At 40.6% G+C, this 14,050-nt stretch overlaps 1 protein-coding gene across 15 annotated transcripts in view; it reads right to left on the bottom strand.

The window, feature by feature from the left end:
• zfhx3b (zinc finger homeobox 3b) overlaps positions 1-14,050 on the bottom strand; it is a 533,557-nt gene that overhangs the window by 130,109 nt on the left and 389,398 nt on the right. For all 15 annotated transcript variants that reach the window (XM_057852651.1, XM_057853147.1, XM_057853219.1 and 12 more), the window contains 2 exons: positions 7,166-9,673; positions 5,901-6,480 (listed from right to left, as the gene is read on the bottom strand). In XM_057852651.1, the coding sequence (XP_057708634.1) occupies positions 5,901-6,480; positions 7,166-9,637 (3,052 nt within the window). In that variant the 5' untranslated portion in view covers positions 9,638-9,673. The remainder of the gene's footprint in view (positions 1-5,900; positions 6,481-7,165; positions 9,674-14,050) is intronic.

Raw genomic sequence — 14,050 nt, 5'->3', positions numbered from 1 at the left:
GACAGGGAAGGGAAATTTTGCCCCCGTAATTAACCTTTTGGTTTCAGGGAAAATTGGCTATTGCAAAAACTGCTGTCACAACTACATCAATATAGTGTCACCTAAAAGTGAAACCGAAGACAAATAATATTCCAAAGCAATGACCGTCCTCCCAAAATTTCGTCACTGCTTACTTTGTCTATTATATTACTACTATTGTCTATTATAGCACACTAATTGAACTTATTGGCAACCACTGGCGGAGCTAGACCTCCAGTCCATTTTAGAGTGCCAGCCTCTCCCAGTCAAAGTGGATAGAATGTATAGTGGCGTCAATGGCACTGAAACATGAGCATTCACATCCAGTCCTCCAGTTTTAGATTAGTTGGATGACTTTCGTGGTCAATGGCCGGTAATGAGATAAATGCTATGAAATTTAAGAAAAAATATACCAGTTAGTCCCAAAAAAACAAAGTTTTACATGGGGGCCATATTATAGTAATGGGTCCAGTGACACCAATGCGCCAGTGCGCGCGCCGAGCTCATGGAGCAACCCCTGCGTCGGTGCACGTATCGCTTTATGAAAATCACGTGACTGATGCATAAACTCATTGAACTGCATCGACACAGCAAAGACGCGGGAAACTGGTTTAAAAGGAAGCGCGTCTGTCAAAGCGATGGAGCTGCTGTCTTCATGCTGTGGAAACAGACCTGTGCCGCCCATAAGGCGATTTAGGTAACTGCCTAAGGGCGCCGCAGCGTCCTAAGGGCGTCAAGAAAAATATTCAAACAATATTTCATGATAACAGCATTCAAAAAATTAAACAAAACAATAAAACAAAAGAACAAAAAAAACGTTCATTTTAAGTCTTTAAATAATAATTAAATCATTTTTCTAGTGTGCCTTCTGCCTGTTTCACTTTTTCCTGTGATGCGATAATTTCACCACAGACCCTAGTCTCCCTCACCACCCAGCAGATGAGCGAGCTACCTGAATGTGCTCTTTTTAGCCTCTGCAATTGAGCGACGTTACGGTGACAAGTCAACTTCGTGAAAAGACAAAAGCCCTCTTGTTCGGAAGAAAAAGAAAGAAGAAACCATAAACGTGAAGAAAAACAGATGTTTATTGTGATTATTTTTTCCAACAGAACAAGCACGTAGACTTAGCGCAACTGCAAGCTAGCGGTTATTTACATAGAGTTTATATGACTTAGTGCTAAAGCAAAATTATACTGTATCATTAGCCAGGCTGTTGTTTTAGAAATATTTTCAGTATTCAGCCAGCTGTTGATTAGTTTCAGTTAAATTTACTCCCCCTCCAATTTTTGAGAAATTTGGACAAAGTCCATGGGGGACTAAAATTGTCTTGCTTACTTTCATTTGATGTGAACCACTTTTACCTTGTGTTAAATTGTGCTTTTCAAATAAATTTGTGTTGCCTAAAAGTGCCAAGGTTAACGAAATAAATACACCAATAAATATGCAATTAATAATTTCAAAGTTCTGTGGTATGGGGGACTAAAAGTGCCGCGGATTTAAATGCAAACATTTTTGTTTTTAAATGTGTCATGAATTCATTAAAATGGCAATCACGTTTATGTAAAAAAAATATTCGATTTATTTATTTTTTGCTATCATATATTATTTAATTCATTATTATTGGATAGTCCTGTGTAGTTGCAGTGCTTCAAGAATTTATTTTCCTTCAACTACGCCCATCAAAGATAGTGACCGGATCCAATAGAAAGGTACAGTAGGCTGCAAGAATTTAGGCGCTATTATGGTTATGTCATGCTGGTTTCACAATCAGCAGCTATTTGAGTAATATAATGTAACATTCCACTGTCTTCTGTTTGTAGATGCGCTTCTGAAATATTTCCCTTCTACCTCTGTACATCCTGGGCCATCTTTTACAGCGAACCTATCCACATCAGCACCAAGTCCAAGCCCACGAAGTCCAGGAAAGAAGTGCACCTTCCAAAACAATTGTCATATGAAAGTGCAATAGATTCTTTTGCATCAGTGAAGACAAGGTGAGTAAGGTTATAGGTCAAGGTAAAAAAAAAAAGGTGCATTTAAAAGTGTTCTGTGTGTCTTTATATAGGTTTGTGTTGGTGGGTGGTAATCATATTGTAATAACAATTGTAATTTATTTAATGCATTTGTTTTTGGAGTGTTTTTTATTGGTGCTTTTGAATAGGTATTAGAGCATAATTCTTTTTTAATTTCTGCATTTGTTCGTTGTCTTTTTTTTATATAATAAATTACGAAGCGATAAGGTGCTTTTTCAGTGTGAGTGTTTAAATATATGTAGTGAAAGGGGGGGGGGGCACAACAAATATGTTGCCTTGGGCACCAAATTGGTCAGGAACGGCCCTGTGTGGAAATATATGGAGCTGCTGTCTTCATGCTGTGGGAATGGACCAAACACAGGGAAAATGCACTTAGCCTCTTCCATTCAAAAGGTAAGTAAGGTAACTCTTAGTTTATTTGTGTCACGGGTACACGCAGGTCCGTCATGTGCGGTGTGTGGAAACACCCCTTCCGATTCCTTCAAGATGCTAGCTTAGCGGTCAGAGCACCCGCCTCTCGTATTGGACTCGTCATTCGCGCGGGTACGAGTCCTGACCTGAACGTGTTGATAATGGATCGCGTCGCACAGTGCGGTTCCATGAACACCGTTTACGTTATTCACTTATTTTTGTTTGCAGGTGAAATGTAGCATTTGTACTTTCAACATGTCATACACAGACAGTAGCCACCTCCTCAATGCTGAGGTATTATTGGGCCAAGCATTAGAATGAAGTTTCTGATAAACTCAGGATAAACAGTTATAGAGCCATTCCTATACTTTCCCACAGTAGCTTTGTTGGTAATTTATTAGAAATTGTAATTAAGCTATAATTTATTTATTGTCTACTTCAATTTTTTTCTGATGGCCTATGGTAGCACTTAGATGACGAAGTGGGGAGTCAAGGAGGTAATGCAACTGTAGATGAAATTGCAAAATTGCAAAAACGATACATGGCTGAGCCCAACATGGCACGCAATGCAGATTTTCTTCAATACTGGAGAAGCCAAAGGACATCTTATCCAAACCTCTTTCAACTGGCTAAGGAATTCTTGTGCATGCCAACTACATTTTAAACATTAAAAAAAGAACAACTGTTTTTGAGTAAAATTTTAGCAGACCAAAAATTCCACAAACATACTCATTCAACCATTCATTATTGCTTACATTTCCACATTAATAAATATGTTCACATAATTTATAGATATGGAATAATGCAATATGAATGCAAAGACTTAAATGATTTTATTTTACATGCTACGTCATCAATTCAGTGTCAGTCTGTTGCCTGTAGCGATTTTTTTATGTCCAGCAGGTGTCAGTATTCAATGACACAGTATCAACACTGTGTCAACACAGTGTGTCACTGTGTCAACACGCTTCATGAGGCCTCACGGACTCATCACTAGCCGCCATAACCAAAGTGTATTTATATTTTTATCAATTTTAATGTTTTTTTTTAAATTTTTTATTAGACAAAATATTCATTAATTATTTTATTCATAAAGGAAAAATATATTCAAATGAAATTATACAATACAATAATAATAATAAACGTATAAAGACCTGGCATCCACATATGTGGGCATCACATTTTGGGTCATTTAGGCAACACTTGTATACATATTTTTGGTGGCCTACATGATCCAACATGTGATGTTTACAATTGTGGGCGCCAGGTCTTTATGAGGATAACTGACCAAAAATAGACACTTTGTCACAATTTGCTGCTGGTCAGATTTTGTTTTGTTACAGAGCTGACTGTAGGAGGCGTTCCCGACATCACACCTGCAGCTAATTCCAGCGCATCAACAGTTGTATAAAAACACAGGTATTCCATGAAAGGAGTGCTGAGATTTTACCTTGCTGGTTGCCATTCGACACCTTGAACTTTTGAGTCGCTTTGCATTGTGTAGTTTCACCCCAGCCTTGGGTTTTGATCGTCTGCCCCTTTAGTTTTGTATTCCTCTACCTTGTGCAGGTATTTTGAGTGTATTTTTAGTTATTTTATTGGCTTTTTGGCTACCACCTTGGTTTACCCTCACGTTTATAATATTGATCCCTGACGACCCTCTGTCTCGGACCCATTTTGTTATTTCCACTTTTTTCTGCGATTGTGTGTTGAATGCATTCCTCGGTTGTTTGTTGTGAGGTTCAACTTAGTTTCCGTGTTTGTGGACCCTGACATACTTGCCCTTTTAAAGGGCTAAGGTCTTTTTTATTATGATTGTTATTTATTCATTTCACTTTTAGTAAAAAAAACAAAACAAAACAACACACTATACTCATTTACCCATTGGACAAAAGATATTTAGGAGATTTAATTAGGGCTGCAGCTATCGATTATTTAAGTAATCGAATAATCTATCGATTAGTTAGTCGAATAATCAAGTAATCGAATTAGGAACATTTAATGCATTGCAGAATAAATTTTAGGAGATGTAATAAGACTGCGCTTTCAAAAGAGCATTAAATGCAAATACAAAATAAAATTCCCGAATGTGTTTTCAAATTATGCAGGATTGCTCTTTCATTCCGCAAGAGCAATACATGCATTTAAAAATTAAATTTAAATATGTGAGCTTAGACCCAAACGGTATTAAAAAAAATAATAACAATAATAAATAAGGATCGAAGTAATATACAATGAACAATTGGCTAACTTGCATAACAAAAGTCTGCTAGCTTAATGCTATAAATTGCTAATTTTTTTTTTTTTTTTATAAGCCTCTTAACAAACCGTAAAAACAAAAAAAGTACTAAGTATACCTCTAAACTAAATTACAAATGCATAACCAATCATATTACCGCAAACAAAAATGTACTTTATGTTGGTCTTAACAAGGAGCAGCTGGATCCAGCCGTGTTAAATGAGCTTTGTTATATTCACTGTTGCCACTAGAAAGCAGACCAACAAAACTAAATGCAAACCCTTTCAAAACAAACCATTACAAAACCACTGTAATTAAATGAATATTCGGAGCAGCAAAATTTGATTCAAAGATTTTTTCTAATCAAATAATTCGAGTTAATCGATTAATCTTTGCAGCACTAGATTTAATTAGAAGAAGGTATGAAAATGTCATTGCGAAAAGCAACGCTGGTAAGTAACTACAGCTATGTTTCAGTGTCGTGTTCGAAAATGTGAACAATTTGGCATATGATCTTTTCTGTGGGATGGAAAGGTCACTTTTTTTAAAGTGAGTTATAGCATATTCACTAAATACGTAATGACTGAAGTAGTGCTGCAACGATTAACTCGAGTATTCGATTAGAAAAAAATATTCAAATTAAATTTTGTTGCTTCGAGTATTCGTTAAATTAAAGTGGCGTTGTAATGGTTTATTTTGAAATGTTTGCATTTAGTTTAATTGATTAGGTTGGATACACTGCCCTCTGGTCTGCCTCTTTTCACATGGCTGAATCCAACTGCTCCCTGTTAAGACCAACGTGAGCTAAGTTTTTTTTTTTTGAGCTAATGTTTTTAAATGCATTCATAATTTAGTTCATTGGTATATTTAGCCATTTTTTGTGGGAATATGTGTCCGAACCATTTGTTAAGGACATTGTGAAAAAAACTTTAGCATTTTATAGCATCTAAGCAAGCAGATGATTTCTATGTAAGTTAGCCAATTGTTTTTGTTGTACATAGATCCTCATTTTTAAAAAAAATTATACCGTTTGAGGCTCAGCTCAGGTATTTTAGTTTTTCATGTTCCTTATCTGATTACTCGATTATTCGATTTAACTAGTCCATCGATTAATCGACTACTAAAATATTCGATAGCTGCAGCCCTAGACTGAAGTGATTTCACAGGGCTAGTGGCATGTAATTTAAGAACAAACTCACCAAGTGCAGGGGTCAAGGCAGCCATGCTGGGATCCAAAGGAAAGCCCCCCATCAGGAATTGGGCCTCCGCTCCTGTTGGGTCTATCTTGAGGCCCGGCGGCAGGCTCATATTCTGTGTCAGGTAATACTGATAGAGCTCGGCCTCTGAAGGCGAGGGCATGGCTCCAAGTGCCAGTCGACCATGTTGCATCTGAGTCACGTTCTGCTGGAGGAGCATCATGTTGTGCATGTGCTTCTCGCTCGTCATGTGGATACGGAGGTTCCGTGCCACGTTGGTTTCGTAGTCGCATACCTCGCAGCGCCAAGTCGGTTTGCTCTTTGGCTTGGTCGGTGAGGGGGCCCCGCATGGTCCAGTTACATGGGCGGAGGACTGCGTGGGATGGTGGTGGGCGGGGTGATGGCTACTGGCCTGGGTCACAGAGGGCACAGCCACAACGCCTCCCGGGCCGTGTCCGAACACTTGTTCCGGTGCGGATCCAATAGAACCTCCATTTTGCAGCGTCTGCATGTTGTTTAGGTGTTTATCCGACTGCATGTGGATGCTTAGGTTTCCTTTAGTGGTGGTTGAGTAGTTACACACCTGTAGAACATCGGCAAACAAGTATTGAACCCAAAGCATGATAATCAATGCAAGACTACAGAGCTGTCTTGAGATACTACTATTAAATTGTTCTGGGCTCATGCTTGTAACTCAAAATGCATATCTCAAACTTAGCCAGTGAGATGAAAGGACTTGTGATTCATTTGTTCTAGTTCACCATTCCCACAGAGTAATAAGAGAATTCAATAGAATGTAAAGAATTAAACAATTTGTGCATCCTGAGTTATAATTCAAGTTTAATTCAACTCATTTTGCTGCTCCTTCTAGTGTGCCCACCTTTGTCATCGTCGTTCAGACAAACGAAGAACAGATACTGTATACTCATTGACTCAATAAGCTTCAATAATATTACTCAGTTTGTCACAGTGGATAAAGAATACGTGTGGTGACTAGTGAGATATGTGTTGTTCTGTTGGTATTCAAATATCCGTTGCTCAGAGGACAATAACACCACAACCTAATAAAGATAACCATTACCATATCAGTAGTGTTTAGCATCATATGTGAGTACTAAACTTAGCGGGGGAGCATTGTTAAGAAAAGTTGTGAGGTCATTTTAAATACAGCGCTTGTAATCCTTGTTGAAACCTCTTGCCATTTCTCCACAAAAAATGTCTCAAACTTTCTCTCAATCTCTATCAAACGTTTGATATAGAATACATACCTCACATCGAAAAGGTTTGTATCCACAAGTATAGCTTTCTCCACGCGCTAGACGAGGATGACTTTGACCACTGCTGCAATATGCGCAGGAGCCTCCAGAATCTGGATGCTTTTCTTTCATGTGTGCCTCCAAAGTCTGCTGATATTTGTAATGCCAGTTGCATTTGGGACACTTGAGTGTCTTGCATGAGTTACGCGAATGCATCATGGTCATGTGACCACCCAAAGAGCGTGAGGAACCTAGAACGGTGTCACATTTAGGGCATTCCACCCCACTTCCTACAGTACCACCAGGCCCGTGGTTCTGTGAACAGTCATTCATCCCTGTTATGTCACAGGAACCTCCGGGTTGGGGGTGAATGTGGCCATGAGATGATGGATGCAGGTGATGATGATGGTGGTGGTGTGTGTGGTGTTGCTGCAGAAGGGATCCGTTTTCCTCCTCTTCCTCAGCCGGGCAATCATTTGGTTCTGGAGCTGTGGCACTATCTCGATTGGCACTTTCGTCAGCAGCAGCGTTGGAGGACAGAGGTGAGAAAGAGGTGCCAGCAGTGTCCTCCTCACTCTTTCTGACATTGGCTGCCGCCATTGCCATGGGTACAGTAGTTCCCTGGCAGTTAAAGCTCAGAGGGAGCTCTGAAGTTCTCCCCCCACCTTCTGTAGATGAAACCTCCTCTTTGACAGGGGAGGAAGTGGAAGCAGGGGATTTGCTGTTTAGTGTGTAGCTGACCGCAGGGTTGCAGGCAGAAGGCTGAAGAGTGCTACTAGGCATTAATAAAGGAGATTTGGAAATGCTTTGGTTTGAAATAGCTGGTTCCCCTGCTTCACCTCCTCCACCGCTACTATTAACACCACTGGTCACTCCTGTGCCTTCTGCCTCCACCTCATTTTCCTCCCCTAATGACGTTTTCCCTTGCTCTTCTTCTGTACCCCCCACATGGCTGGATAGGTGTGTTGTACTGTTATGGCCCTCGCTGGCCCCATCCATGCCCGCATAAGCCGACTCTTTCCTGTTAGGCTCCTCTGTTCTCCCCCCATGTAAAGACGGGGCATTGGAGTCTTTGGCAGAGCCTGGGGTTGAGGGAAGAGTGGATGCTTTGGGAGTACCCAGTCTTCCAAGAGGCAAGACCGAGCTTAGCTGGGCTTGCTTCTGCTGGAGGCTAGAGTCAGAATCTTTGTTCAGGAGGGTCTCACTACCTCCGCTGCTGCTTCCAGGCTCCAGATGGACACCACTAAAAGTGCCGTAAAATGTCTGACCAGAGTTCATAGGAAGCAGGGGAGGTGGCACAGGAGTGCTCTTACTTTTTGGTTCCAGGAAGCTGATGAGGGGCTCTTTGTCTTTCCCAATGCCCTGGATGATAGCAGATGCATGGTTGTCCCCCAATAGACGGCGTTCATCCTCACACAGCGTCATGCGGTGGTCATGGACAGCATGCGTGGCAAAAGAACGAGCATACCCAAAGGACAGCTTGCAGAGAAAACACATGAGAATCGGTTTACCCTTGCCGTATAGGGCCAAGCCGTCAAATTTGGAGAAATCCACATTATTGGGAACATCTTTGGATACACAGGACTTCTTGGCAGACCCATCGCTGTTAAGGTAATCCTTGTTACTTTTGTGCCGCACGTCAAAGACACGAAAACTGTGCAGGACAGGACTGAGCCCTGTCATGGATGAGGTATTGGAGAAACCTTGGTCTGAGTTGCCAAACCACTTCCCAAAGGACGAGGCTATGTGGAACGTGTTGATGATCTGAGGGTAGACCGAGGATGAAGCGCCGGCAGGTTCTCCTGCTTTTCCCCCACCAGAGAGAGAGTTTGTGGGAAGCAAGCCAGGAACCACGCCCCCACTGCTTTGGATCAGCTGACTGAGGCTCTCTACAATATAGGCTGAGCCATCTGGTTGGTATACAATCTCTCCAGCTAGGTTCTCCACATCACTGCTCTCCTCTTCCTCTTCCTCCTCTCCCTCTTCACTTCCGCTCTCAAGCCCACCTTGCCGTTGAGTGGGCTGATGACGAAGAAGTGTTGGCATGCCTCCTCCGCCTTGAGACATCACTACCCCGGGAAAGGGTTGAAGACCTGGGAAACAGCTGTCAATTTCCATTTCATCCAAGTCCTCCGATTCTTCCTCTTCTCCACAGCTCAGTCCGTCTTGCCCCTCTCCTTCACGGCCCCCTCTCTTAGAACGCGGCTGACCGGTGGCCACGCTACCCCGGTGAGCCTGGGTTGATGTTTGTTTTGACTGGGACTGCAGTTCTCTCACCTCGTCATGGAGAGCAGAAGGGTTTTGGGATTGAGAAGGATAAGGAGCAGAAAAAGACAGTGGGTCCAGGGAAGGGGCCTGGTTGGTGCAAGGAAGGTGTAGGCTCGGGTGATCGTTCCAGGGCTGTGGAGGTTGCTGCTGCTGCTGCTGGGAGGAGCTGAGCCCATCGTCTGTCCCAGAAAACACGGGAGACTCACAGCTGTCCATGCTGATGCCTACATGAGGCGTTCATCGCATCCAGGCCTGAGGAAACACAAATAGAGAGAGGAGTTTATTGTGTTGTTTCTATAGTGATACAACATACTGTATATAGTATATGAAGGGAGAAATAGTCATGACAAAACCGCTAAATAAACAGTGTATTCATTGCTTCTTGAGAAAATGCTCAAAAGGGACAGTACTGTATGTATGGAGAAGAAAATCAAATCTATTCAAGAAAAAGGCTGAATAAAAAAATGTCAATGTGTTCATTACGTAAAATTAGGCAGCGAAACAATAGAATGATTCATCTTCCTGCCATATCAGGTAGGTAACATCTTTTATCTTCACCTTCTAAACAACATTCTTAATCTTATATGCTGCAAATCCTACATCTATTTTTAATTAACTTGCAGTCAGAAAAGGAGAAACAGCACTGTGTAATGGATCAAATAGATGTGAGATAATTAGACACAGAGACGCCATCCCTTCAGCACTTTGAACATTTACATAACCTGCAGAAAATGTGAACGCTGCGGCTAAAATTAAAATTCTTAACTGTATCACCATTTACACTTCAAAATAGGAATATCGAGGCGTGTATTAACCGCAGCAATCAAAGCATTTTCTATAAGCCAGAACTTCAGACTTCAGTGCGGCTGTGTTATGATCTTGCCTCACAGTTCAGCCTCCTGACTAAACAATACAACCATCCTCCACCCTAGAAAAAATAAATGGTAGCTGAGCTTTTGGGGATCTGGCTATGCCCTGAGCAACAGAGAGGCCCAACACGGGCTTCAATGCAGAGCACAGAATAGATAAAATGATAGCTCTGGATACTGCTGAGCTAATACTTTTATTAAAGGATGCAGCCAGCATTGATTAAAGGGGGCAATCGGGCTAAAACCAATAACTCTCTGCTACCCTTTAACCCCCCCTGTGCTGCATATTACATGAGCAAAGTTTCCCAGCACCAAGCCCACCGCCATCCCCCGGCTGATTAGCACATTCATTGCTCGCACTTGATTTATTTACTTATTTACTTATGGATGCAAATTTGAGTTGTGGAGTCTACCCCCACACCCAAACATATAAAGCACTGAGGGAGAGGGGAGATTGATAATGTCTGTCTCACTCTTCATGAATGTCTGATGAGGCTCACCCACACAACCTACCTGATACCTCTGTGATACGCGTACCAAAAAAATGTACACTTTCAGCATTATAAAGACAAAGGTACAGAGAGGATGTCCAATAATGATGATGAGAGTATGGCCAAAAACTGATATTTTCTCTCATCTATTTCATTATGCGTTTGTTTAACCTCAAGAGTTCACGAACCATTCCCGCTGAACTGAATAAAAACACACTGTCAGGCTTTTCGGACCAACTTGCTTAATATGGCAAAATATGATTCAGAGATATATGCCTTATTGAATGTGGGAACTACTGGTCGGCATTTATTATCCACCGGATTAATAAGCAGCTATGGGCTTCGCCGTCAAAAGGGAATTGAGAGGGAACGTAGAAAAATAAAGTCTAGACAGCAACACTTCTTGAAATTATACATTCATGAATTAAATGGCCAGAACAATTTGTTAACCCCAGTATTGCCACCTACAGGACTGGCTGGAACATTATCCACACACAGTACGTCAATATCCATTTTTGTTTCGTAGAGTATTACTTGGTGTGCCATTAGACTAGCATTATTGATCAGCTTGGGTATGATCACTCCCATCCTATCTTTCAATAGTTTTATGGAATGCTTTAAATAAATGAATGCTAGCATCTCGAGACAAAATCTTTCCAGCAAAAAGTGAACCCTATCCGCTATTTCTTACTAAGTCAAACTGACCTGTATGTTAATCATAACATGGGTATTGACCTCAAAAATCTTCTAAATGACCCAACATTAAAGTGAACACAGTTTTTGTATTTACAATATATAAAAGGAATATACCTATCATTCCAGGTATAGTTTTTAAGATTTGTGAAACAATAAGATGTGTCCATGATTCTACAGATATGTGAAACTATGGTTGTCTCCACTGCTTACAGAAAACAGAATTGGCCTTTAAAATCAAGATGGTGTAATTCAATAAAACGCAGCGGTTACTGATGAGCTATGGGATTGTCTGGAGACGGTGAGTCTCAGATTGGCTGGCTGATATGAACCTCGTCTGAAACTGTGCCTGGTTCAGAGACACCTGTTTAGGGGAAGGGAAAGGCACTAAACAAGTCAAAGAGACAATGAGACTTAGTTGACCTCCTCCACTTGTTTAACCATGCTATAAGCACAACTAAAAAGTGACTTTTTTACCATGGCATTATGTCGTGTTTTTAATAGAGAACGACCGATATGGGTTTTTCAGGACCGATACCGATTATTAGTAGTTACAGGGGCTGATAACAGATTTTTTAAACCGATATTCATTTGAAGTTTGAAGTAAAAGTGTATAAAAAAAAAAAAAAAAAAGGCGTAAAAAAATTGAATCATGCAAACACTGAACTTAATTGAAATGTGTAAAGTGTGTTTACTGCATCACACAAATAGAAAATAATACCTAACAATAGGGGGTGGGGTGTTTCAGTGGTAGTTGTTCCAAAACCCAGAGGTTGTGGGTTTGATTCTTCACCCTGATGACCTCGTCTAAGTATCCTTGAGCAAGATACTTAACTCCTGGTGCTGTGTCACTAGTAAGTACATTAGATGAGTATATAGTGCGAAGCGCTTTCAGGGACATAGAAAGGCACAATAGAAGTGTAACTACATTTACCATTACCATTTAACCAATCAGAGGACAGGGTGAATACTAGTGCAGGAGAGAGAGACACAACTGCATCTGAGTCGAAATAACTAGAGGTGGGAATCTTTGGGTACCTAACGATTCGATTACAATTCGATTATAAATCGATTATTGATGTCACCAAAACCCCCCCTTTTAATGTTTTGTACATTAGTTCCAAAATAGTTTAAACATCCTATTAAGCTAAATCAAACTAATATTTAAGTATCAAGTTAACAGTTCAAAACAATAAATAAAATACTCACGTCCTCATTCTGTATCAGCAGCTTTAAACTACATTCAATTAATTTAATCATGTGAATCAACCGTTAAAGTTGATGAAATAGCTCCCGCTATTCCATTATTTCCCTTCTGTCAACTTACAACATGTCAAAGTTTTAAAACTGTTTCATTATTTAAAGATAGTTTCAAGTCCAGATTTTGCTGATTTATGAGTATTTCAGATAAAAGGTTAATTAGGTTAGCTACAACAGAGCCTTCTAGAGAAGTCTACTGCTTTAAGATGGTGGCTGTTTACAACGCGGCAACTACTAAACGGCAAGCCTGTTGTTTCGCATCTAGTTCTTTTTATATGTTCTAACACAGCAGTCGTCTGTCATTTAGCATGTAGTTCTGCATATATGTGATATCTACTATAGCCGTATGTGGCCGTACGTTTGTAGCAACTAGCAACAGGGCGTTGTTTGAACCAGCTGTCGGCCGCAGTCAGGAAATTATTATCATTTTTTTTTTTAATCTAGCGGCATGAGTTGAACATGATATTTGCTCTCAGTCCGTTCCTCATTGCGTCCTGAAGACCGCGCTGACTGTGTTTTAGTTCTGCTTTACCTGGTATAATTCAATAATCGGAATTTGGATGTTTGTGAATCGTTCTCGAATCTTCCACGGCCGAATCGCGAATAATCTAAGAATCGGAAAGCGGCATGAGTTGAAAAAGATATTTGCTCTCGGTCCGTTCCTCATTGCATCCTAAAGACCGCGCTGACTGTGTTTTAGTTCTGCTTTATCTGGTATAATTCAATAATCGGAATTTGGATGTTTGTGAATCGTTCTCGAATCTTCCACGGTCGAATCGCGAATAATCTAAGAATCGGAAATTTCGCACGTCTCTAGAAATAACCCAGTTTTAATTGATTTTTTTTTTTTTTCATATTGGCCGGTCGTATTAAAAAAAAGGCCGATACCGATATACGTCAAATTTCCAAATATCGGCACCGATAATCAGCATGGCCGATAATCTGTGTATCTGTAGTTTTAAACTGACATACAGTATATGCAAGAAGTTGCCATTTATATTTGAATATGAGCTACGGATGATGTCACCGTCTTTCAGTACTCGTGTTGAATTGTACAAAACCCAAACAAGCATCAACTCACAATGAGAGATAATAGGCAGGAAGAAAAAAGCTAAATTCCTCGGCCGATCTGAGGGTCTGTTTTAGCGCACAATCCTGTTGCCACCTGCCTTCAAAGCTTTATGTAAATGCCCCTTTCCCCCATTAAGTCATACTTCACGTCTTACCAATATGCTACCAATCAGTACACAGTCAAGTTAGAGAATAGTTCATTTGACATGAAGGGGAAGTGATGTTTAGTTATGCGTCTTTTCACC

This window comes from Corythoichthys intestinalis, chromosome 1 (genome assembly GCF_030265065.1).
Source record: "Corythoichthys intestinalis isolate RoL2023-P3 chromosome 1, ASM3026506v1, whole genome shotgun sequence".
Taxonomy (NCBI): Eukaryota; Metazoa; Chordata; class Actinopteri; order Syngnathiformes; family Syngnathidae; genus Corythoichthys; species Corythoichthys intestinalis.
This window is presented reverse-complemented; position numbering and strand designations above follow the sequence as displayed.